Source organism: Populus trichocarpa, chromosome 15 (assembly GCF_000002775.5).
Source record: "Populus trichocarpa isolate Nisqually-1 chromosome 15, P.trichocarpa_v4.1, whole genome shotgun sequence".
Lineage (NCBI taxonomy): Eukaryota > Viridiplantae > Streptophyta > Magnoliopsida > Malpighiales > Salicaceae > Populus > Populus trichocarpa.
Window position 1 is genome coordinate 7,672,334 of NC_037299.2, and position 26,934 is coordinate 7,699,267.

The 26,934-nt window shown below is 33.0% G+C and overlaps 3 protein-coding genes across 3 annotated transcripts; 2 read left to right on the forward strand and 1 right to left on the reverse strand.

Annotated features, from left to right (window-relative positions):
- Window positions 1-6,727: 6,727 nt before the first annotated feature.
- LOC7456631 (tetraspanin-8) lies at window positions 6,728-8,264 on the forward strand. The gene is made up of 2 exons (XM_002322248.4): window positions 6,728-7,470; window positions 7,739-8,264. The coding sequence occupies exons 1-2, from the start codon at window positions 6,958-6,960 to the stop codon at window positions 8,048-8,050; spliced, it is 825 nt and encodes a 274-aa protein (XP_002322284.2). The 5' UTR covers window positions 6,728-6,957; the 3' UTR covers window positions 8,051-8,264.
- A 408-nt stretch (window positions 8,265-8,672) lies between these two features.
- On the reverse strand, window positions 8,673-19,644 carry LOC127904387 (ATP-citrate synthase beta chain protein 1-like). The gene is made up of 8 exons (XM_052447671.1): window positions 19,573-19,644; window positions 19,198-19,258; window positions 19,014-19,075; window positions 18,664-18,732; window positions 18,506-18,562; window positions 9,477-9,623; window positions 9,330-9,380; window positions 8,673-8,738 (listed from the first exon to the last, which is right to left on the reverse strand). The coding sequence occupies exons 1-8, from the start codon at window positions 19,642-19,644 to the stop codon at window positions 8,673-8,675; spliced, it is 585 nt and encodes a 194-aa protein (XP_052303631.1).
- A 3,873-nt stretch (window positions 19,645-23,517) lies between these two features.
- On the forward strand, window positions 23,518-25,100 carry LOC18105723 (tetraspanin-8). Its single transcript, XM_024586180.2, has 2 exons — window positions 23,518-24,039; window positions 24,596-25,100. Exons 1-2 carry the CDS (start codon window positions 23,578-23,580, stop codon window positions 24,908-24,910), a joined length of 777 nt encoding a protein of 258 aa, XP_024441948.1. The 5' UTR covers window positions 23,518-23,577; the 3' UTR covers window positions 24,911-25,100.
- The last annotated feature ends 1,834 nt before the right edge of the window (window positions 25,101-26,934 follow it).

The following is a 26,934-nucleotide window of genomic DNA, read 5'->3' on the forward strand; positions in this document are numbered from 1 at the left end:
TGTTGACGTGGCATCTAGTATGTAAAATATTATCCCTTTGTTGCTTCAAATCATCCTCTTTGAGTTCAACATTCAATGTTCGTCTAACCATAAATGATTCTTCCTCAACCAGATACTCTACATCCTCATCACTAGTATTCTTAAATGGCATAATCTCATCATCAATGTTGTCAGTTTTAGTTTTAACCTCCCTATAATCTTATAAAATCATAGCTCTCTTATTTGGATATTTAGAAGCTATATGACCTATTCCCAAACATAAAAATCATTTGATATGATGGTTACGATGTGTTTGAGTATCAGATTTATCTCTAGTGTTGATGAAGACTTTTTTTTCCCTTTAAGTGGTTTGACCTTAACTCCTCTATTTGTTTTGGTTTGGGCAGCCCTATCCTTTCTATAACTCGACCTCCATGATTAAAAAAACATAAACCTTGGACTTATCGTGCACTGCCATTTCATTTAAGTTGTCGTTCCATCTTCGTAACCATAAACACCAATGTCTTTTAACTCTATATAGTGTTGCAACTTCACTCTGTTTGCTATGTCGTGGTTCAACCCATTCAAAAACCTAGCCATAATAGCTTTTCTATCCTCCACCATATTCGCTCAAATCATAGCGATTTCTATCTTTTTATGGTAATCTTATGCACTTTTAAACCACTAAGTTAGACTTTGTAACCTTTGAGAGACATCCTGGTATTAATGTTCCAGAAAAAATCTCTTCTTCATGATCGCTTTTATCTTATCTCAAGTGTCAATAATCCTCTCATGGTGTTTCCTTCTACTCAAAACAAGTTGATCCTACCAAATTATAGAATAATTGGTAAACTCAATAACATCAAGATTTACTTTTTTATCCTTTGAATAATGGTGACCAAGGTTGTCAAAAACGCTTTTTTGACACGACATGGAATATACAATATAAACTCGGATCATAAACTCGAATCGTATAATCATAAGAAAAATATTTTAACTAATTATATATTGACAATTTCAGTCAAGTAGTAAATAATAACATGACACAATTAAAATAAAAGTGAAATAAATAATACAAATGTCCAAACACCTTAAAATAAATAATTTAAATAAAAATTCATACATGATTTAAATAATTTAAAAATACAATATAATACAATTATGTCCATAGAATTTTATTAACTAAAAAATTAACAAATCTAAAACAAACAATCTGTTCAATAATCAATATATACATCAACAAGGATGTCTAGTGTAGAGAGTTGGACAAAATACAAAAAAAAAAGCATACATGTATATAGTTAAATTCCTGATTGAATCAAGTTGAGTGGAGTTAAATAAGCTACTAAAACCCTGATTGAATCAACCTGATTTTATTGTGTTAATATTTTATATGGTTAAATTAGAAATTCAATTCTAAATTAAACTTTCAAGTCATGACATAATGAAATGTAAAATTAAACTTTCAATCACATATTATGGAGTGGAGTGTCGGGGGACTCGGACAGGGAGGCAGTAAATTTTTAAACTTCTATCAAACTCGTAAAATCGGTTTGATTTTACCGAGTTTGGTCGATTTTGACCGAGTTTGACTGATTTTGACCGAGTTCGAGTTTCTAACCCGATTTTACATGTTATATACATGTTGACTCGTAAAATCGTATGATTTTACTAGTCAATTTGTGATTTTGACGACAATGATGGTGACCATTGGATATCAACTCAACCTTTTTCTCTTACTCACCCAAGCCTCTTGACTTAGCCCATTGAACTCCTCTTAGATCCACTTTATTTTAGGCCTTAGAATATACCCAATGGACACTTCTAATGGATCATTTGATGTCGTAGTCAGGATTACAATAGGAATGTACGACCAACTAACAATTCAGGTTTTTCATTGTCATGGAAGCTGAATTTCAAGGGACAGGGGGTTGCCCAATCAAAACCCTTTACTAGTACTAAAGCCAAACTACCCAAAACCAAGGTTGATGTCTCCACTGGTTCTAAAAATAAATTCGATACTCAACCTAAACATATTTGTGATATTAAATGTTTTAAGTGGTAGGGCTTGAGCATTATGCTTTAAAGTGTCCAAACAAGATAATAATGGTTACTAGAGACAATAGAGACATGTAGTTCAAAAGTCATAGATCTGATTATGAAGACATGCCACCATTAAAGGATTGTACTAATAAGGAGGTTGCATACCCAGTTGAGGGTGGGGTCTTGGTTATAAGGCATACAATTCAAGTTCAAGTCAAGGAGGATGATATTGATTAACAAAAGGAGAATATCTTTTATACACGTTGCCATGTATAAAACAAGATGTGTAGTTTGATTATATATACTGGAAGTTGTGCTAATGTAGCTATCACTACCCTTATTAATAAACTAAACTTGTGTACTATTAAACATCATAGACCTTATAGATTGCAATAGTTGAATAATTGTAGTGAGGTGAAAGTGACTAAGCAAGTCTTGGTTCTGTTTTTTATTGGGAAGTATGTTGATGAGGTTCCATGTGATGTGATTTCAATGTATGTAAATCACATCTTGTTGGGGAGACCATGACGGTTTGATAGGAAGGCAACAAGAAAGCAACACATGATGAGGTTATAGATAAATATATTATTGTAAAAGATAGTAAAACCATCCCTCGTGTACCTTTTACACCCAAATAGGTGTATAATGATCAAATAAACTTGAAACTGGAACATGATGATGTGGGTAAAGAAAATCAAAGTGAGGAACAAGGTGAGAGAAGACTATCAAATTTGGCCACAATTGAAAACACTTCTTCCACTGCCCAAAACCATTTGGCCAATAACTTATACCATTTAGCCACTTCTAAAACAAACCTAAATCTGGTCGAGAGTGGAGGTAAGACCTGGTGAGTGAAGAAAGTAAGTGAGCGAATGCGAATTGTGTGGAAAAACTAAAGAAACAACCTGATTTTTATGCTAAAAAGGATGAGGTTAAATTCACCTATTAATCAAACCAACTGATAATCCTACTTGTTTACAAGAAAGTTTATTTTAATACTAACAAACTTGACCCTTCTATTCCTAATATTGCTATATCTTTGTCACGGGATTTTGAGGATGGTATAAGACGATCAAATTCAGATTTTAGCTTAATTTGTTATGTTGTGTAGCTTTACACCAACAAACATAATTGTTGATCTGATTGTTAGATCAAGCTAAAGTTTTTGCAGAAGTTTTCAAAGATCTTTTTTTTTATTCTAGGTTAATTTCAGGACAATCAAATTTTTTAAGGCTTTCTAATAAAAGGTAGAAGTTATTGTTCATATTTTTCTATGTATTTCTTGATGAGATCCATAGTGGTTTGCCACTGATAAAAGATGCAATCAATAATAATATGGTAAATGTTAGACTTGATGGAAATAAAAAGCACTAGTGGTGAAAGCATTTTTTAAGAGGGTACGACAATATGTTGAGAAAAAAAAATGAGAAGTATGTATTCCAAGCAAGCAAATGATGAAAAAAGGTTTGTCTTTGAACCAAAAGATTGAGTTTGGGTGCATATGTTTAAAAAGAGGTTTCCTGGACGTAGAAAATCAAAGTTGATGATTAGAGAAGATGGTTCATTCCAATTCCTTGAAGGAGTCAATGCCAACAAAGTGAATTTACAAGGTGAGTATAATATTAGTGCTATATTCAAAGTTTCTAATTCTTATTTGTTTGATGTTAGTGATGATTCGAGGTTGAATGCTTTTGAGAATAGAGAAGATGATGCGATCCTGGTTACAACATCAAGGGATCCATTTGGAGTGTCCATTGGGTTTATTCTAAGACCTAAAATGAAGTGGATCAAAGAGAAGTTCAATGGGCTAAGTTAAGAGGCTTAAGTTAAAAAGGTTCAGATTTGCCAGTCTGGATCTTTGTATACTTTTTGGGTCATATCTGAAGCTATATGAGGGTTTTGGATGCGATTTTAATTGGGCTGAAGGCCATACATCTTTACCTTCCCAACGATAAATGGTAGTTCCGCTAATTCATCCAAACGAGAGAGAACAATGTGTTTAAAGTTGGGTCTAGAATCTGTCAACAAAGTGCGAAAACAAGAAAGACATTATTTCCTTAAGAGTTATTGATTCCATTCATTACAAGAAGTCCTTATTATTACTAAGAACATATGTCAACCTTTGAGTTACTTATTTTACAGGGATTCCATATCAAACACGAAGAATTAATTGGTCAGAAATTAATTCTTATTTTACAAGGCACCAAACTTTAGTTTAGCAAGGATTCTTCAACAATTATTTCTCTTGGGTATTTTTCACCATCATATGCGGTAAATGGTGAAAAATAATTTTAGACTATTGTTTTATTTATTTTATTATTTCTAGATCTTATTTTAATTTAATTAGTTTAGGCTTTATTTAAATTGGGTTCATGTCTGACCCATTAGCATTAGGTTTTTTATTTTATTTTTCAGAGTATAAATACTCTTTGTAAGGATAAAATATTAAAACTTGATAATACTATTGCTGCTGAATTTATTCAGCTTGTGTGAGAGAGATTCTCATATTTTTTGGTTCTCAAACGAACTAAATTGACTTATCAAAGATTAAGTGGCTTCATGACGTCTTCTTTATACTTCTCATTCACAATTTGGTATTAATAGAGTAGGGGTTTGTTTTTTGTTCACACTCTTATCAAAACTCTTTTGGTTTTTCAAGATTCATTGTCAATCTTGTAATGGGTTGCGTGACCAGTTATCATGAGGTTCGTATCATAAGACCTCTCATTCCTAGATTTAAGGATGTTATAAGTGGGTATGCTTGTATGATATTCAATGGTTGGGATTTGAGTCATAGGAATGCAGCCTTAATTACCGAGTTAGAGTTTAGACATACCTTTTAAATCAAGTTTGATTTAATTACTGCAGTTAAGCAATGTTATATAAAGATTTCATTACAATACAAGGTGCAACTTTCAATTACAACTTATGTACAATTACATTAAATGCATGAATCAACATGTTAATGGTATTTGTGTGGGGGATATCACAAGAATTCTAATTTATTTGAGATATAAAAATGGAAATAGCACCACGCAAGTATCAGGTCAATGGTTATTCAATCCCACTATTATATTGACTCATATTTTATCGATAATGTGATTTTGATAATTGTTAAAGCTGATATAAGTATTAAAATTGCAACCATTTAAGCTATTATATATAGTGATTTTTTGTATGATGTCTCATACAAAAAAGCGTGGGTAGCTAAACAGAAAGTATTGGAGTAGATGTTTGGTTCACATGAGAAATCCTTTCAAATGTTGTTTAGATTTCTATTAGCTCTGAAGGAATCAAATCCAAGTAAAATTGTCGAGCGCGATCACAAATTAAATTAATAATGGTAATAGAGCAATCAATATTTAGGAGAGTATTCTAAGCATTTAGAGCGTAATTCAGTGGTTTCAATATTGTCGTTTACTGATAAGTATTGATGACATTCACTTTTATAGGAATTACAAGGTAAATGTGTTGATTGGAGTTGTTTATAACAAGAATAATGGAGTTTTTTTTTCCCATTGTGTCATGCTCTGGTCAAAGAAGAGACGAACAATAACTGGATATGGTTCTTAGATTTGCTTAGCCGACATGTCATGGGTGGTCGTAGCAGATTGTGCATGATATTAGATAGACATGCAATAATTAAGAATGTTATGACATGAATATAGTTTGAGCCCATTAGTTGTCATCGTTATTGTTTGTGATACTTTATTAGTAACTTCAACAACAGGTTCAAAGTTGCGGCTTTGAAGAAAATGTTGAAAAAGATGTGTAACGAACCTTTAAAAAGGAAATTTGATACATTTTATGTTGATATGATTGAGAAAGATGAAAAAAATAATAAAGAATAGCTAAAAGTTGAACCTAAAAAATATAACACTCTCATATGATGGTGGTCATTAATTGTTATGACAATATAACAACTAATTTATTAGAGGTTTTTAGTATGAAATGTTTTCTTGGCTTGCCCATAATGGCTATATTGTAAATGATCTTTTATAGGTCAAACAAATATTTGTTGAGTGCATAAGCAAGGTTGAAGATTTCATAAGAAGTGGTGTAGTGGCATTCACAAGTACTTAATGAAGTAACTGTTGATGAAAAAAATAAAAAATATATTTCCTAAGCCTATTTAATCTTGAAATTAGCTTATTTCAAGTTAAGACTACTCTCATGTTGGTAGTTAAAAAGAGATGTGATAAACGATTAACTTAAAAAAATAAAGCTTCACTTTGGTAAATAACAACTATATCATTAACTATATTTACTTCTCATTGCATATTGCACCTAGGAAATACTTGAATTTGAATAATTTGTCAAACCCTTTATTTTGTAAATAGCTCATGTATGTTATGTATGTATGTATGTATGTATGTATGAGTAGTGCCACCCATCAAACTGAATTATTTTATATATTTTTTTCCTACTGTACTATTTAAAAAATAAAACATCGATGTTGTTTATGTACTAGGAATAAGTCAAGAAGTTACAATACACTTAAAAAAGAAGAAAAAAGCGCAAAATGTTGGTTTGAAGTAATCCTCGGATTACTGGAATTAATTCGAAATTCAAACTCATGACCTTAAACTCTAACCACTTGGAAGTTAATTAGGACTCTACTCCATTCCATCAAGGTTAACACTTGTAAGATTCCTAGTAGTAACTAACTCCTCTTTCCCAAGAAAGTATTATCTTAAAGTAACCGTTTTTCACGTACGCAAAGGATTAAAGTCCAAATCCCATACAATTTTAGAACCCTAATTAATTCCCTGCCTTGTTCCGTCTCTTCTATCCATATAAGTAAAGACTAGTCTGCATGCATAGCATTCTTCTCTTTTTGTTACATTGCCTTCTAGGTTTATATATTCATACATATATTTAAAAGTAAATCACAACAAATTGAAACCTCACCAAGAACAAGAGATTAACCACACAATGGCTCGCATTAGCAATGGTGTCTTTACATTTATAAACTCGTTGATCTTGATCCTAGGCCTTGTCTCTATCGCCGCTTCTGCTTATCTAATGATGCATCACTCTTCCTCCTTGTGTCAAAAAGCCCTACAACTCCCTTTATTTTTACTGGGTGTCTCTTTATTTGTGGTGTCATTGCTAGGGCTAATGGGATCACTCTGTGAGAAGACTTTTTGGATCAAGATTCATTCTTGCTTCAACTTTTTGTTGATTGTCGGGCTCATATGTTTCACTGTTTTTGCATTCATTGTCACAAATAAGGGTGCAGGCAAGGCCTTGTCAAGGATAGGGTACAGGGAGTACAGGCTCGGAGATTACTCAAATTGGTTGAAGAATCACTTTGTGAATCAGAATAATTGGGATGAGATCAGGAGTTGTTTGATGGACGCTCATGTTTGCCAGAGTCTTGATATTCATTCTGATGTTAATCAACAGGTTGCGGATTTTTACAAGACCAAATTGTCTCCTGTACAGGTATTATCTATTCTCTTTTGATCAATATTTTACATCTAAATATACATGAGATTCATGAATCGATAATATTCCAACTCTTACCGTTTTGAGTTTGAATATTGTTTAGTTGGTACATATGATTTTCTTCTCTTTCGCTAGCAGCTGCTTGTAAATCTTGATTTCGGTAGAAACGTCCGCTGTGTCTAATGCAACAATTCTTACGTTGGTAAAGACATCGTCGAGGCTGTTGCATGCAAAACATAATATGTTTGGTTTTTTATGTTTTTAGTCTGGTTGCTGCAAGCCCCCAGCAGACTGTGGATTCGAATATAAGAATGCAACATTCTGGATAGTGCCCGAGTCTGGCCCAGCAGTGCAAGACTCTGACTGTACCACATGGAGCAATAACCAAAACAAGCATTGCTACGACTGCAATTCATGTAAAGCTGGATTTCTCGCCAACATTAAGAAAGAATGGAGGATTTTGGCCATCGTCCTCATCTTTATCACCGTTTTTCTCATCATCTTATACTCCCTTGGTTGCTGTGCCATCAGGAGCATCCATCAATCCCATTCCAAATACTCCAAATTTGGTCCTTAAGCTTCTTTAGTCAGTACTCTAGTTTCTAACTAGATTTGTTTAGCTTTCTTGGAATCTAGTGCAACGATTTATGCGCTGATGGCTTAATTAAATTTTAACTAGTCCATGATGATGTAACTTGAATTATTCTTGTTTGGTGCATTGCATTTGACTTTCATCATTATGTATTCTGGATTCCTAGACTCAAATAATATTTCTTCCTAATTTAGAAAAATATTTGTTATTTTTCTCATGAATTTTATTCAGGTGAGTTTCTTTGAACATCCTCAGCATTGCTTGCATTAATTCTACATAATTCATGCAGCCCACTAACCCCCAACTCTCTCCCTCTCTCATCTTCTCATCCACAACTGAAGCCAAGACACCGCCCTCCACCACACCATTTCATCACCAATCTCAACTTCCTAACACACATCAGCAACACTTACTTCTTCCGGGGCACAATTGTTACAATCAAGATGAGAATTTTATAATGCCTAGCTGATCAGGCATTTGTGTTTTTTATTGGAATCTAAGTTGACTGGTTCTCTAAAAAATTCCCTTCGATTTTCCAGGTCCACTGGACTTGTAGCTCTGGGATTTCATGATAATGAATTTGAACCAATAACTTTTCCACATTTTTTTAAGGGGATCTGAAAGCCTCACCAGCATAACGCACATTTCCAAGTTCCTCTTCAATGCGCAGAAGCTGCAAGCAAATCGAAACCCGCCAATAAAGTGATGAACATAGATTTGAACAAATGAAATAAACAGACTATTTTTTTTTGCAGAAAGTAACAGGGAATAGACAATATTGCTGATCTAAGAAAGGTTTTAGAGACGCACAATATTCTTAGGAGAAGGATAAGAAAATAGTTAGCTTCTGAGTTTAGCAGAAAAGGCCCACCTGTGGACAAGATTATTCTTTGTTGTATCCACTTGTGGGTGTTCTAACATTAAAATTTCAGTCCATCAAGAAGGTTTTATAAAGTAGGGTGCATTAGATCACCCAATCAAGCCAAATCTCAGAAAATGGCTCTAATTGTAATCAACTTGATCTAACTAGCTGCCTTTTCAGCCCTCTCCTGATACAAATGGACGTCTGCATGTGTGTGTGAGAGAGGTCTGTGTGTTATCTAGATTCTAGAGGTAGAAAAAGCATTATACTTGAAAATATGGATGCTACAAGCAAATGGTGGGAAGGCGTTGAAGAAATAAGAGAGACAAGAGGAGAGCTGCATCTGCAGCAATATTTGAAAGGGAAATGAACAGGTAAACTATAAGAAGTTGCAGTTTTTACCTGATTATACTTGGCCAACCGCTCACTTTTGCAAGGAGCTCCGGTCTTAATCTGTGCATTAGAACATGTACAGTCAATTCCATAAGATCAAAGAAAATGCAGTTCATCAGTTTATTAGCCCAAGTCTACGGAGTTGAGTCAACAAACCTGTCCATTGGCCAGCCCAACAGACAGATCAGCTATGAGATTATCCTCAGTTTCACCACTTCGGTGGCTGACCATCGCACCCCAACCTGCAGCTTTGGAGTCGAATGCTGCCCTAATGGATCCAGTCACTGTACCTATCTGGTTGACCTGCAAGTCAATAAATCAAGATTAGCTAATTTAATTACACAGTCAGTATGGAAGATATTCACTTCACGTTTCATTTTCCGAGAGCAGGAAAAAAAAAAAACTCAGTAATGTTCATAGCTCATGAGTGATGTAAATTAACCTGTTATTTTTTATTCAAGCCAATATTGTTTTGAACAATTTTTTTTTGAAAGAACAAAACCGTTTATTTTTTTTATAAAAATTAAAAAAATAGGCATATCTCACTAAAATTTTGATCAAGTCGTTTAGGTTATGGATTGACCGATTGAACCACTTGGTTTAACCAGTTTAACTATATTAATAATTCAAATTGAATCTAGGTCAAGTGTAGACCCTGGGGTGGTGGTGGGTCAACCTCTTAAGTCAAGTTTTTAAAATGATGATTTATCTTAAAAATAATTTTTTATGTATATACTAAAAAATTAATAATTTTTTTTTAAAATTAACCTTAAAATCTCATCAACTCTAAAAAATGAGAATAAGCAAACTAACTGCCATGTCGGTTAAACTTGCTTGTTTTTTTTTTTGGATGTTGAACTTCAACCTCTTCTTTGTAATACCCTATTTCTTTTCTTCCAAGTGCATTTTCAAGTTCTCACTTTTGACACTTTCATAAGGTTGACCATTTATTGATATGATAAATCCATAATCTTTCATTTTTTCTTCTTCATAAGCTTACTATCTAAAATTTCTTACGAGATTTTTTGTCGTGAGCATTATAAAGAGGGAGACAATTGTCATAACCTAATTTTGGATTCCCCATCAAATTATCCTTTAAAAAAAAACAAAAGTTAAAAAAATAAAAAGCAACAAAAAAAAATAAAAAATAAAAATAAAAAAAGACTGACAACTTGTCAAGAGCAGGCTGAGAAGGGTTTTAAATGCATGGAGGAACCAAGCTAGAATTTTGGACAAAATCAGGAGCCTAATTGTACCCAAGATTGAAAGACAATGCAGATTCAAGGTTAAATTAAATGATTATTGGAGAAATTTGCATAAAAATTAAGTCTGAAAACTTAATTAGACTTTTAATAAGTCAATTTGATTTAATCATGAGCCCAATTAAAGATCTAATTAAGTTTAAGAATTAATTTGAGTCAAATTAAAAGAATTAATTAAGTGTAAAGATTTAATTATACTTTTAATGGGTCAGATTAATTTTATTAGCGACTTATTTGGTGAAACAATAAGTTTGAAAGCCTAATTTGAGCTTATTTTAGAAGACTGAAATTTCAAAAGACCATATTTATTTTTTCCAAGCTCAATTGGGTGAGATAAGACATAAAATTACAAGAAATTAGAAGTTTAAAGGTCAATTGAGGATTAAATTGAAGAATTTTGAAACCAATGATCACTTTGTAAAAAACCCAGAAATTTGAGGGTCCAATCAAAGAATGTCAATGGTGAAATTGTAAGGAATCCAAAAGATTAGGGCTGATTGAGTGCTCCATGACAAAGTTCCAAAGATATAAGGACCAAATTAAAAAAATACCATAATTTCACTATTTATTGTCTTCTTCCTATTAAAACAAGAGAAAAAGATGACCATGTGTCTACCTTTCAGCCCTAATTTCTCCCTTACCCTTTCACCATACCGCACAAATTTTATGTCAAATTATACCCTGGTATTTGTTCTTTACTCTAAGATAAATTTCAACTCTAATTGCACAAAAAACAATTGCATATTCTCTTCCAAAAACAATACCTAGTATTGTTCTACTTGCAAAAACAGTCTTGGACCTTTCTTTGTCAATTGTAGAAAAGAACAAGGTTTTGTCCTTAGCTCTAATGAATGACTGAGATATATTCTTCAATATCAAGGGTTGAGATCCCATTAACTCATAATAAATAAAACCCCCCCATAAAACCCGGGGGGGGGGGGGGGGGAGGGGCACTGCCATGAACAAACCTCCTATCCATGACTGCAACAACCATTTCCTTAATCCGTCCAGCTTAAAAAAAAAACCCTAAAACAACTCTCAAACAAATAGCAACCCTTTCCATCTGTGACAACCACTATATGACAACTCTCAAACCTCCTCAAAACAACCCTTACAAACAATGATAGTAACAACCAACTATGAAGAAAAAATAGGAGCAAACATCGAACTTCAACATAGTAAAGCTCCCACTAAAGAGAACAGTTTGTGGCACTAATAAATGGGAATCCAAGAGGAGAAGTAGTAGTTTCAAACCTTATAAAAATTTCTCCCACCAGTAGCATCATTAAAACACAGCAGTAGGGAGTAGAGACAAACTTGGGCTAAAAAACAAGAGCAGACATCAAATTTTAATATAGCAAAGCTCCCTATTTTCTTTTGAAGGACAAGTGCACCGGGGTGATTCTAATAAAAAGATCTTATAGCAATGGTGTCTACACCTTCTCGACATCCATGGTGACTTTTTCATCAAAAATTGTTGCTTATGTTCATGAATGAACATCAATCGATGGGTGGCATAAATGTCTTGGACATCACTCACTCAAAATTGTTCATCATCTTGTTTATAATTTTTCCCTTCCAGTCACTTCAATAAAATTAATTTTGCTATATAGTTTATATCCCATCAATAAAGCACATCAACTACCTTTTCGTGCCACTAGTCTCCAAAGTTATGCTCTACTATAACTAATTTATACAGGTGTTTGGGGACTAGGTACTTATACTGGCAATGATGAATCTTGTTATTACCTTATATTTGTTGATCACCATACTAAATATATATGGTTTTATCCAATGGTTAAAAGTCTGGTGTTTTTATCATTTTTTCACAATTCCAAAAATTTATTGAAACATGATTTCAAACCAAAGAGAACAGTTTGTGGCACTAATAAATGGGAATCCAAGAGGAGAAGTAGTAGTTTCAAACCTTATAAAAATTTCTCCCACCAGTAGCATCATTAAAACACAGCAGTAGGGAGTAGAGACAAACTTGGGCTAAAAAACAAGAGCAGACATCAAATTTTAATATAGCAAAGCTCCCTATTTTCTTTTGAAGAACAAGTGCACCGGGGTGATTCTAATAAAAAGATCTTATAGCAATGGTGTCTACACCTTCTCGACATCCATGGTGACTTTTTCATCAAAAATTGTTGCTTATGTTCATGAATGAACATCAATCGATGGGTGGCATAAATGTCTTGGACATCACTCACTCAAAATTGTTCATCATCTTGTTTATAATTTTTCCCTTCCAGTCACTTCAATAAAATTAATTTTGCTATATAGTTTATATCCCATCAATAAAGCACATCAACTACCTTTTCGTGCCACTAGTCTCCAAAGTTATGCTCTACTATAACTAATTTATACAGGTGTTTGGGGACTAGGTACTTATACTGGCAATGATGAATCTTGTTATTACCTTATATTTGTTGATCACCATACTAAATATATATGGTTTTATCCAATGGTTAAAAGTCTGGTGTTTTTATCATTTTTTCACAATTCCAAAAATTTATTGAAACATGATTTCAAACCAAAGAGAACAGTTTGTGGCACTAATAAATGGGAATCCAAGAGGAGAAGTAGTAGTTTCAAACCTTATAAAAATTTCTCCCACCAGTAGCATCATTAAAACACAGCAGTAGGGAGTAGAGACAAACTTGGGCTAAAAAACAAGAGCAGACATCAAATTTTAATATAGCAAAGCTCCCTATTTTCTTTTGAAGGACAAGTGCACCGGGGTGATTCTAATAAAAAGATCTTATAGCAATGGTGTCTACACCTTCTCGACATCCATGGTGACTTTTTCATCAAAAATTGTTGCTTATGTTCATGAATGAACATCAATCGATGGGTGGCATAAATGTCTTGGACATCACTCACTCAAAATTGTTCATCATCTTGTTTATAATTTTTCCCTTCCAGTCACTTCAATAAAATTAATTTTGCTATATAGTTTATATCCCATCAATAAAGCACATCAACTACCTTTTCGTGCCACTAGTCTCCAAAGTTATGCTCTACTATAACTAATTTATACAGGTGTTTGGGGACTAGGTACTTATACTGGCAATGATGAATCTTGTTATTACCTTATATTTGTTGATCACCATACTAAATATATATGGTTTTATCCAATGGTTAAAAGTCTGGTGTTTTTATCATTTTTTCACAATTCCAAAAATTTATTGAAACATGATTTCAAACCAAAGAGAACAGTTTGTGGCACTAATAAATGGGAATCCAAGAGGAGAAGTAGTAGTTTCAAACCTTATAAAAATTTCTCCCACCAGTAGCATCATTAAAACACAGCAGTAGGGAGTAGAGACAAACTTGGGCTAAAAAACAAGAGCAGACATCAAATTTTAATATAGCAAAGCTCCCTATTTTCTTTTGAAGGACAAGTGCACCGGGGTGATTCTAATAAAAAGATCTTATAGCAATGGTGTCTACACCTTCTCGACATCCATGGTGACTTTTTCATCAAAAATTGTTGCTTATGTTCATGAATGAACATCAATCGATGGGTGGCATAAATGTCTTGGACATCACTCACTCAAAATTGTTCATCATCTTGTTTATAATTTTTCCCTTCCAGTCACTTCAATAAAATTAATTTTGCTATATAGTTTATATCCCATCAATAAAGCACATCAACTACCTTTTCGTGCCACTAGTCTCCAAAGTTATGCTCTACTATAACTAATTTATACAGGTGTTTGGGGACTAGGTACTTATACTGGCAATGATGAATCTTGTTATTACCTTATATTTGTTGATCACCATACTAAATATATATGGTTTTATCCAATGGTTAAAAGTCTGGTGTTTCTATCATTTTTTCACAATTCTAAAAATTTATTGAAACATGATTTCAAACCAAAATCAAAACACATTATTCTAACAATGGTGATGAATTTATTGCCTTAAAACCTTTTTTTATCCTTTAATGGTATTAGTCACTACACTATTGCCCCTCACACCGCAGCACAAAATGGCGTCGCTAAACGTCGTCATCATCTTATTGAAACAAGTCTTACATTACTTTATGATGCTTCTCTTGAACCCTTATATTGGCCACATGCATTCCACACTGCCCCATATCTTATCAACAGACAACCAACATCCCTTTTACAAAATAAATCCGTTTTTTAAATCCTCTCACAGGAGCATATAATTCTGATAAAATTCCACTTAAGTCTAAACCATGTATTTTTCTTAGCTAGTCCCAAGCCCAAAATGCAAATAAATGTCTGGAACCACACATTCAACGACTGTACATTTCAAGACATGTCATGTTTGATAAAAATCAAAATACAGATGCTACTAAATTTTCTCTTAACAATAAACATGCATCCCCACCACATAGTTCTCTTCCTCTATTCATTGATGTTCAGTAGTGATTGCAGCTACAACGCCTATCTCTTCATCGTCGTCATCTCAAGAAGGTGTTATTGTCATTGTTGCTTCTTCTTTAGGTACCCTCTATAACTCTCCTTTTTACAGTCTTCTCCTTTCCAAATCATCTAGGTCATCATTCCTAAGAACAAACCTTTAGTTATCATGCCTTTGAAAATTCCATTGCTTCTCTATTTGTGATGCCTTTGACTCCTTTTAAACCCTTGATAGACATGCATCTAAGTCAATTATCCAACCTCAACAGGTTCATCAAATGACTATTAGTTCCATGAACAACATTTTCAAAACTAAACAACTCAATTTTATGACCAAAAATCCTCTTCTTGAGACCATTAAACCAACTAGTGTGCATTAAGCCATTTCACAACCTCAATGGCATGAGGTAATGTCTAGTGAGCTTATTGCCTTAATGTGTATGGTACTTGGGACCTAATTCCATGCCCTTTCAATTCTACATTACTAGGTTATAGATGGGTGTTCAGGGTAAAGAGGAATCCAGATGGGTCAATTGATAGACTCAAAGCTCGATTTATTTTAAAAGGCTACAATCAATGACCTAGTCTGGATTACAATGAAAACTTCAATCTTGTAGTTAAACTTGCTACTATTAGGTCTGTTATGATAATTGTTGTTATGAATGGATGGAAATAGCGGCAAATGGATATTCATAATGTATTTTTAAATGGAGACATATCTGAAATAGTTTATATGGTGCAACCCCATGGGTTTAATGATCTATCCACACCTAACCATGATCGCTGATTACGAAAGCAGTTTATGGCATGAAACAAGCTCCAAGGGCTTAGTATAGTATACAACTTTAAAACGTGTTATTCTTCAGCTTGGCTTTCATATTTCAAAGGCATACTCATTATTATTCATCTATAGTCAAGCCTCTATAACATGTTATTTCCTTGTTTATGTTGATAACCTTGTGACTGGAGGTAAAGACTTTACCTTTGTGACTTTTGTTATCCAGCAACTCAACAATAGATTTTATCTCAAAGATATAGGTGCTCTTTTTTTTTTCTAGGGGTTGAGGTCATACTAACTAAGGCATGATTGTTTTTATCACAACAAAAGTATTTTCGTGATCCCTTGTCAAATACCAATATAGATGGTGTGAAAGATGTTTATACTCCATTATCTATAAGTCAATCTCCATAATTTTATTGTATTATTGGGAGTCTTCAATATTTTTTCTTGATGCGTCTATACATTTTCTTTGTTGTGAACAATCTCAATTTATGCATAAGTCAACACAAAGTCATTAAGCAGCAACCAAATGACTCCTTTGTCATTTGAAGCAAATTGTTTTTCATGGTATCCAGATCGATTACTAAAGTTGGTGCACCTGTTCTTAAACCTTTTCTGATGATTGAGTTGGCAACATTGGTGATAGGAATTTCACTTCTGCTTATATTTCTTTCTAGGTTTCACTCTAATTTCTTAAAGCTCAAAGAAAGAAAGAGTTATTGCATGTTCTTCCACAAAGACTGAATACCGAGCACTTGCCAATACAACCTCTAAAACCATGTGGCTATGGAATCTCTTCACTAAACTTGGTTTTATACTCACAACCAAACCTCACCTGCTATGTGACAATCTTAAGGCTACACATCCCAGCTTCAATCTGATTAATCACTCTCGTATGAAACGTATTCAAATTGATCTTCATTTTGTATGACTTAGTTGGTCATGGTTATATACATATTCGTCGTGTTCATACCCAAAATCAACTGGGTAATCTGTATCTTAGATTTAACTTAAACAAATGTATCTACATAAACTATAATTCTAAAAGTTGTGTATATATATGTTACTTCATATCAATAACAAATTAATGTGTGGTTAGATATTTATTAAAATTCAACGGTGTCAATTATCTTATAGCTAATTGGTTGTTAGTTATAAACTAAAATCACTTTAATTAGTTAGAGATTTACAATTTTTTAAGGAAGCTTTTTTGAAAGTTTATGTATTCATACATGAAACGCTTGAAAGTTTAAACTTAAAAGAATAGAAAAAAAAATCACGTTTCTTTTTACTAAGTCATTTATGAAATAAGTTTCAAACAATTCTAACCCATTTAAATTCTTAAGATTTTAAAGAATTAAATAGAAAAACAATCTTAGACATTTGAAAGTGTTAAGGAATAAAGAAATTCAAAATTATCAAACCTAAAAATTTAGGAGATTCTTAGTTGTTAGTTTAAAAAAGCATTGAAGTAAAAAAAATAATTATTCCTAAATTTATTTTTTAAATTAAAAAAAATAAAAATATCAAAAAATGTTCAATGATCAATGTTTTGAAAAACAATTAAGAAATGAAATGATAAAAAAATACAGAGATTTTTTTTTGTTTCTTAAATATTTTAAAAAAATTCTATTTGTTTTATGAAAATGTTTTTTTAAATTTTAAAATCTCTAACCATTGTTAATCAACTTACAATTTAGTGGAATTTAGTCATTTTTAGTTGAATTGACTCAATTTTATGTTAGAAATAAGTGTTTCTCGTGAAGGATAAACAAATTTGAAAGAAGTACTCTGTTATTAAATTGAAACAATAAGTTGGTTGTTTATAGCCTTACAAGAAACTTGAAACACAAGTAGAGTAGCCCACGTCAATAACTAACACTATGGATGTGGTTACTGACTAAACAATAGGTCAAACCAAGGATGTCCAAAACGCATTTTTGACACGACACAGAAAATGCAAAATAAACTCGGATCGTAAAAACAGATCGTAAAATCGTAAAATTGTAAGGAATTTTTTTTTCATACATAGTTCAAACACCTTAAAATACATGCTTCAAATAAAAATTCATATATAGTTCAAGCATCTTAAAATACATGGTTCAAATAAAAATTCATACATAATTTACCCATCTAGTCATGATATACAGAGACAATGAATAAAACTTGAGTGAAGAATTACAATATTTTTTTGAAATACAGTAGCAATTAGATAAGAACAACTCTGAAATATAGTATAAAGGAGCACCAAAGGCTATCAAATACAAGTAAAAAGTTGCAACATCAGAGTAGAAAGTGGCTCAATGACACATTACAAAAAAAAAAAAGATCTAACAAAAAGTGTTGATAGCAGCCTTTGGATGGAGTTATTCTTACTGCTTCAGCAACTTATACCAAAAAAAAAAATGCAACGAACAAAAAAGAACACTAGGTTCAAGGGGTACAGAACCCTCATAGCAAGCATTGCTAATATATAATTGTGAACACCAACACTGCTTCTAAATGCATGTCAAATCCTAAATGAAGCAGTTAGACCAACTACTACTTCTAAATGCATGTCAAATCCTAAATGATAATGAAACAAGGCAAGAAGAGCTATATTGAACTTAAAGCTCGGCATGACTAGTTAAAATGTAAATGAAGGTCATACAATTCAAAATTTATGAGAAACATACCTCCAAAAATGGGTACAGTAACGTGAAAGGTTGTGCTTGAACCATAAAAGAGAGATGACATCACCCATACCATAACCCTGTTCAACAATGGAAGACATTGGCACGCCAGCATAGCAAGGTTCCTCACCTGCAATATAGTTGGGCAACCACTTACAACATGACCAAAACTTATGATTTAAAGAGTCGTGCACAAGTTCCATTGACCCAAACAACCACTAGTTTGTTTACCTTTCCCTGTTTTAGGGCTTCAACTAGAGAATACCCATCTCGTCCACCAAGTACAACCATTATTTTAACCTGTGTAAGATCAGAAGATCAAATAAGAGAAAAAGGAACCCAAGATGATAAAAAACAGCAGTACGAACTGTAGATTTGCTAAATCTTAGTTAATGGTCAAAGCAGAAAGTTGCATGGGCAAAATTGCAGGGTACAGATACCCCATTAAACAAAGTACTAAGCAGACTTTAACTTTATGAATGTATAAATTAGCACTGGATACTTGCCAGTTTTGTCAACAAGAGAGAAACTAAAAGAACGCATTATTGCTTAAATGTAACTAAATGGGAACAATGATATACTTGTGGGATGTTGTTAAACCGCAGAACATGATCAGAAAGAGTAGATCCTGGGAACACATCTCCTCCAATTGCAATATATAAAGGATTTTAAAAAATAATGCTGATTTAACTCCAATTCAAATCTTCATGTATTAGAAAATCCATAAAAACAAACCCAAACAAAGTAGCTAGCATGTGTAATTACCTTCATAAATTCCATCAGTTACACGGGCAATGGTGTTATACAGCTCATTAGACATGCTACCCTGCAATAGGAAAAGAAGCATTTTTCTCAGAACTTTTAACATACATAGCAATGGTAGTGAGAGGAGATCGATAGACCAAGACACCGTCACTTAGCAAGTCTACCCAAAACAATTAGAATGGCATTCCTTTCAATTATGGAATTACAACTCTTTTATCTTTGATAAATTCCATGTCACGCATGTATAATGGCCAGATGTGACCTCTTTTATCTTTGATAAATTCCATGTCACGCATGTATAATGGCCAGATGTGACCTGAGCTTTTATTTATAAACATGCTATGAAGAAAGAGGAGAAATGGAATGAATACGTACAGATTTGGAGACAAATCCAACAGATCCAGGCTGGTAAAGCTTGCAAGCAATTATGTTATCAATTGTTCCCATTTCTTTGTTTGGCTACCGAGAGATGATTTGTTTTGAATTTGGAAATTGGAAGTTTGGATTGGAACACTTGAACTAGAAGGACATTGAGAAAGAGAGGCGCTGGGAGACGCTAGGTTTTTTACTTTTTGGTGTTGTTATTGGCTTACTGTAGTGCAAATTGCAGTATATATATATTCCTTTTAAACACGTAAAACAGGGTTCAAAAACACGATTTTAAACGATTTTAGCTGATTTCAATGTTTTTATATGATTTTACTAAGATTTTACCACTTTTCGAGTTTGTAAGCCGATTTAACACGATAACATATTTTGAATCGTAAAATCATACGATTTTACGAGTCAAAACGTGATTTTAACAACCTTTGGTCAAACTAAACAAACTTCCCTAAACAATAAGGATTATTATCAAAATAGTAGTCTACTGTTAACAACTCTAACATCCTCTCTTAAACTAATTGCTACTTAGCAATTGGCTTACATATGATTCTAGACAAACTCCCAACAATTTACACAGCTTAAAAAATGCATCCAGCTTCAATGACTTAGTCATCACATTTGTTATTTGATCTTCAGTACCACAATGAACTAAGGTCATAGTGCCTTTGTGAGTTCACGAAGAAAATGAAAGCAAACATCTATATGTTCACTTCATCCATGCATTACAGGACTTTTTGAAAGCTTAATTGCTGAATTGTTATCATAGTAAATAATAGTAGACTCACTTTGGACATGACTGAGCTTTTCCAGAATTTGTCTTAGCCATGTTGCTTGACAAGCACAAGAGGTTGCTACAATGAATTCAGCTTCAGTGGTGGATAAAGTCATTACTGGCTGCTTCTTTGAAGACCACGACACCACTCTTGTACTCATTTTAAAGACATATCCTGAGGTGCTCTTCTTGTCTTCTAAATTCCCAGCATACTCATTTTTCGTGTAAGGAACAAGTCCCTCATATTCACCTTTTTTTATAAAACACACCATAGTCTGTTGTACCCTTCAGATACCTCAAGACTCTTTTAGTAGCTTGTAAATAAAGCTGAGTAGGATTTGTTATGTACTTACTGATGAGGCTCGCTGCAAACATCACATCTAGCCGAGTAGCTTTTAAGTGCATTAAACTCCCTACAACTTGTTTGTAAACAGTGTTATCAATTGTCACTCCACCCTTATTTTTTAAGAGTTTGTAACCAGGGACAATGGGATTATGGACTGGCTTGCTTTCGTCTATTTCAAACCTCTCCAATATCTCCAGTGCATATTTTTTTTTGTTAATAAATATTCCATCAACCCTTTGCAACACCTCAACCAAGAAAAAATGTCATCTTCCCAAGACCAGACATGTCAAATACATGCATCATAGAGCTTTTAAATTTAACAAACATAGTTTCATCATTCCCTGTGAATATAAGATCATCAACATAAAGATATATGATCAGAATTTTACCTCTTGCCTTGTTTTTTATGAACAAGGTATGTTCATAGTCACATCATTCAAATCCCTCCTTCATAAAATAAGACTCTATACGGCTATACCAAGCTCGTGGAGCTTGCTTGAATCCATATAAAGCCTTTTTCAACTTGTATACCATCTGTTCATGACCTTTTTCAACATATCCACAAGGTTGTTCCACAAAGACTTCTTCATTTAGTTCACCATGTAAGAATGCTGATTTTATCTTAGCATGATTAAGCCCTAGTTCTCCCTCTTATAATTTTGCATCAATTATATTATTTGGTCTTCATTTTTTTCCTTCAAAAATTACAATTAGGAATTGAAACCTAAATGGAAGCAGATAATAGCTTCACAAATCAAATGAAATATATGGAAACCTACTTGATTTTAACATATTAGAAAGAAAACAAATGCGAGTAAAATAATATAAACAAAAATGTAAGAAAACAATAAAAAATAAATATGTAAAAATATAAAGAAAAATAAATTGTAATAAAAAGGTAAATTTCAAAAAGAATTGTGCATATTCATTATTGCTATAAACAAAGAATCCTATATGAACTAGAATTCCTAACCCTTCACAAATAATTCATAGCATATTGGAAGCTCACATCATGAATCTTAACGTAATTATATATCTATCATCACATCTTCTTCTTTAAAATCATATGTTTCCTAACTAATTTGTAATTTCTACTAGTGTAATATACTATAAACTCTTATTTATAGTATGACTTGGTCTTATAGTCAATCACGCAAACTTTTATCTCTGTGGTCAATTATGTTATCCTAATCGATCACGTCTTTTAGCTCTCCTAATTGATTATGACTCCTAACTCTTTTGATCGATCACTTCCTATCTTTTTTTCTCAACTTTGATTTTTTTTTTATTTTAGTTAATCTTACTATTGATGATCGATTTTAGCCTTTTTTTTGTTAATAATCAATTTTAGATTTTCTTCCCATATTTGGTAGTAAACAACTATTGTTCTTACTTAGTTTATATATAGATATTTATTTTTGGTGTAAATAAGGGTTTTCTATTAGGATTCAGGGTTTCATAATAAGTCAATTTAGGTTTTTTAATCTTGTTTTTTTATCGAGTCTTTTCTCACTATGTGTGGGTATCATCCTAAGCTCTTTGGGTTTTGGTTAGACAAGAGTTAAAAAAAAGTTCTCTCTTTTGGGTATGAACCTGTGTTATTCTTCTTGTAAAGTGCACTAAAAAACATAAATATTCTTGCAAACAGAATTTGTGAAATCATGTCTTTTGACAATAAAAAAGATGTTATTAAGAGAGGTAATTTTATCAAGATAAAGGTGTGCATCCATACTTCTTTTCCTCTTAAGAAGGGAACAAGAGTCCAACCTAAAAGAAAGGAAGAAAGAAAGAGCTGAGAGAGAAGAATGGCCTAACTAGACCTAATAATTTGGCCTAATCGAGCCCAAAAAAAAGAAAGAGGGAAGAAGAAGTGTCTCTTGTAAAATTTGATCAGACCTTTTATATGGGTTAATTTACCAAGTTGATACAAACGTAGTAAGGATTTTGTGAGTTTTCTTTTCTCGCTATCTCATTAATTTTTGCCTTCGTCTACAATTTATGTGTGCTTAATTAGTGTTTTGCTACATTTTTGTAGTATATATTAGATTTGGATAAATGAATTTATAGAAATGAGATAAGTTTTTTATTTATTAAAGGGTTAAACTAATATAAATCAATATAATAAATCCATTAATCAAATTGGAGGAAAGATTTTTGTTTTTGAACCGAATTGTAATCAGAGGGTAAGATTATCTACCCGAGTACGTAAAAACCTTTCAATTCCGTGAGAACCTGCTCCCCGGAGCACAGGCACTCAACTGGTTTTCCTATGTATAGCAAATGCCGGAAAATCTATCAATAAAACCACTAAAACGACCCCATATAATAGTTTTGTATGTAGTTTTAAGATATAATTAGGGGTCATTTTGGTACAATATCACGGATTCATTATGTATGTAGAAAAAGGATTCAAGCCGCTCTAAAGCGCGGTACTTTACAGTATCTTCACCAGCCCCACCAAGAAACCAATCCAATTACCAAATGCTCGGCATATTAAGCAAAATGCCAACCCATAATTCATAACACACAGCTTTAAATAACCAAAATTAACCAGAAGTTAATCCTCTCTTTTAAAAAAAAATGTTAAAATAAAAATAAAACTGAAACTGTAACCATTTACATAATAAATTTCATCATTTTTTTTTGTTGGTTTATTTTAATTTTTTTTCCCGTATCTTTCTCCCTCTCAAACCAGCCAAAACAAACAATAACATTCCAGTTTAGGGTTTTTCTCTTCTCTCTGTGTGTGTTTGTGTGTGTGTGTGTATATATATATATATATATAGAGAGAGAGAGAGAGAGAGATCACACGCACAATATTTACCCTTCGTTTTCAAAAGTAGGAAGGAATTATCCCACAAATTATAACATCATAAAAATGGTTCGTGTAAGCAACACCATCTTGGCCATCTTCAACTGCATTACTTTACTAATAGGTCTGGTGATCATGGGTTTAGGCCTATATATCTTTGCAAGAGGCAGTGCCACAGGTTGTGATAAAGCTTTGCAAAACCCAATGATTATAGTGGGTGCAGCCATTTCTGCAATATCATTGTTTGGGTTGATAGGCTCATGTTGCAGGGTCAACTTTGCTTTGACGCTTTACTTGATTCTCTTGTCCTTGTTGCTTTTGTGCCTAATTGGTTTCACGGTTTTTGCCATTTTGGTCACAAATGAGAGCATTGGCAAGGCCTTCTCGAAAACCAAGATCATGGATTTCCATAACTGGTTGAGGGACAATCTTGGTGATGAAAAGCATTGGAATGATATTATTAAGAGCTGTGCGGTTCAAACAAAGATATGCCATGAGAATAATCACAAGAAGCTCTCTGATATACAGGTTCATTCTAGGTTTTCTCGGTCATTTGAAATTCTAACACCTTCTTCTTCAAGCTCTTGTTTATTCAATGTCGACCACCTTTAATAACTCTTTAGGGTGGATGTTAAATTCTTCTTAAGAACAACTTTAATTCCACATTTTTCTGAATTTTCCTTGTCAAAGAATGAATGCAAATATGTTGGCCAGCCTGAGATACTTTTGATAGATCCTAGTTTTATGATCCAAGCATACACGAATACACACATACAAATATATGTGTATGTATGGATGCTGAGAAATAATTTGTCTGGGCAAGGAGTTTTGGCTGTCGAATTTGAATTAATTAGTGGAGTAGTTTTCTCATCATAAATTAGGTTTAAATACCATTTATCCGACCTAACCTAAGAATATAAACTATTTACGCAGTTGTCATTCATTGCAATTTTGCAGATTTTAATAACAATGGTTACCAAGTTTAAAGCATCCCTTCTTTTAAGGCATTAAATCGTGCGCTGTTCGTGGTAATTTTTTACTAATAAAATATTGCCTTTCTGCTTTCCTTTTTCCTCCCTTCCAGTCTGGATGTTGCCAGCCACCAGTTTCCTGCGGATTTGTATCAAACAATGCGACGCTCTGGAATCGTCCTAAAACCAGCCCAGCTGTAAAATACAGTGGTGACTGCGCAGCCTGGAGCAACCGTCAGGACACCCTTTGCTTCAACTGCGAGTCTTGTAAAGCTGCATATGTTGTCACTAGTAGGAAGCAATGGGGACAATTGGCCATAGCCAACGCCTGTTTCATTGCCTTCACTGTAATTTTCTATTCCATTGGTTGCTGTGCAAGAAGTAACAACCAACAAGACAGCCACCACAGATACAGAGGTTATCCTTGAACCGACCATTCCATGAGCAAGATGGGGACTCAGAAATTACAAGGGCATGCATGTCTTCACCAGCTATTATTTACTGGAGCTGGCCTTGTAATGTCATTTATGTATCTCCTATGACTTCAATAATCAAAACCGTGGTTTGTAATCATATATTTGTTTACTGAAATATTATTATTCTTCATTAGTATAGCTATTAATTGTTGTTTTGTTTTGCTTCTGCCCATACGATTTCTTTTCCTTTATCAAAACTTGGTTAATTTCTCCAGTGAAAACAATATATTGAAATTGCATTTGCAGAAATCGTGCAGTTTGAGAACGAAATATTATTGAGAAATGTTAGTGGTTAACAAGCATGTTATACAGCAAATGAGTGTCGCAAGGGACATCTTTACAAGCTTTTAGTAAAAGAAAGTAAAAAAATTCATCTCCTAGCTAGTTTATGATAACTAGTCCTCAGAGTTTTCTAGATAAAAAATTGGTTATATTAAAAAAAAGATTAAATATTCTAACTAAAGTAATTTGTTTCGGGTTTGTTTTTAATGATTTAAGGTATTTATTATATATATATACAAAGATTTTGCCTAAACTAGTATGTATGTATTTTGGTTATTGTGAAAGTGCAACTACTAAATCTTAAGGCAGTGATTTAGGATCTGGGCACGTCTAATCTTTACTTTTTGAATGTAGGCATTGGACCCGGGAAGATTATTGTGGTATATTAGGGATTTGGTCTGTTTTCTTATGTTATGTCTAAAACAGGCATGAAAGCATCATCTCACACATAAAGAGCCTATGTGGGATCATGTCCATCCAGCCCGAACTTACTTATCTTAACACAAAACATTCTTCACCTATATTCATCAAAAATACAAATTCATCTACACTTCATGCATGTGTCTTTATATATAAATTCAATTTACAATTTTAGGGTCAATTTTGAGTTACAAGAAAGATACATAATGCATTAGATTAAATAGAGGCCAAAATACAAAGATTAAATCAATATTTATCTCCACAACTCGTCTGCCTTTAATGTGAAATTCAAGGAAAAACCTTATTGGAATTTATAACTCGTGCCAATTTTAAGTTACAAGAAAGATTCCAACCATATAAAATTAATGGAAAACCAATATTCACATATAAAGTCGACTTGGTTATCTTTAATCTGCCATCCAAAAAAAATCTAATTAGGATTTATAATTCTTGGGTTGATTTTAAATTATGAAAAAAAATCCATTGAAGTGCAAAAATACAAAATATACATTACTGACAGAATTATTTTGTCGGTAATTTTTACCGATAGATATAATTTCGTCTCTATTTTTTTTGGTCTATACCAACAAACCCTTTGTTGTCGTTAATAATTACCGACGACATATATGTCGTCGGCAATTTGGTCGGTATATACCAATGGAATAACTATGTCGGTATATAGCAACCGCATTGCCGACGGAATATATAGAATTTTGAAAAAAAATAAACAGTTTGACGACGTGGATTTTTTTTTCAGACGATTTTACCAACGGAATGACCAAGGGATTCAAACTGGGATCTCCGTACAGTAACATGGCCCATTCACTGTCAGAATTACCGATGGGTACACCGATAGTAGGTGTTCGTCGGTGATTCCATCGGTAAAAGCCAATATATCCACACTCTGCCGACTCTCTCCTCCTCTATTTCTCCTTCTTCTTTCCCATCCTAACTCTCCCCTTCCAAACTGCAAACAACCACCCACCCCTTAAAAATATCCCCCTCTTCTCAACACAAGCACTCATCTTTCTTATACTTTTGTACGTGGTCACAACATCCGTTCTTCGATTTATTGTGGATTTTATCATTTTTTGTAAGTAAATCTATCCTTTTTAATTTTAACATTTAAATGCCAATTTTATTATTATTTTTTTAGTATATGTATTTTGTTAACGTATGTACTTGTTTTATTGTTATTTTTCATAGAAACTTGTAGTATGAATGTATAATTTTGTAGTTATAGTTTGTTTTGTATTTTGTCAAATTGTATTTGT

Bases quoted from the DNA above. Each gene is read 5' to 3' on its own strand.
- LOC18105723 (XM_024586180.2), top strand. From the start codon at position 23,578: ATGGTTCGTGTAAGCAACACCATCTTGGCCATCTTCAACTGCATTACT. The intron at 24,040-24,595 runs GTTCATTCTAGG...CCTCCCTTCCAG, and splicing joins AGAAGCTCTCTGATATACAG to TCTGGATGTTGCCAGCCACC.
- LOC7456631 (XM_002322248.4), top strand. From the start codon at position 6,958: ATGGCTCGCATTAGCAATGGTGTCTTTACATTTATAAACTCGTTGATC. The intron at 7,471-7,738 runs GTATTATCTATT...TTATGTTTTTAG, and splicing joins CCAAATTGTCTCCTGTACAG to TCTGGTTGCTGCAAGCCCCC.
- LOC127904387 (XM_052447671.1), bottom strand. From the start codon at position 19,644: ATGGGAACAATTGATAACATAATTGCTTGCAAGCTTTACCAGCCTGGA. The intron at 9,381-9,476 runs GTTTGTTGACTC...TCTAATGCACAG, and splicing joins TTGGGCTGGCCAATGGACAG to ATTAAGACCGGAGCTCCTTG. The intron at 8,739-9,329 runs GTAAAAACTGCA...ATTTGCTTGCAG, and splicing joins GGTTGGCCAAGTATAATCAG to CTTCTGCGCATTGAAGAGGA.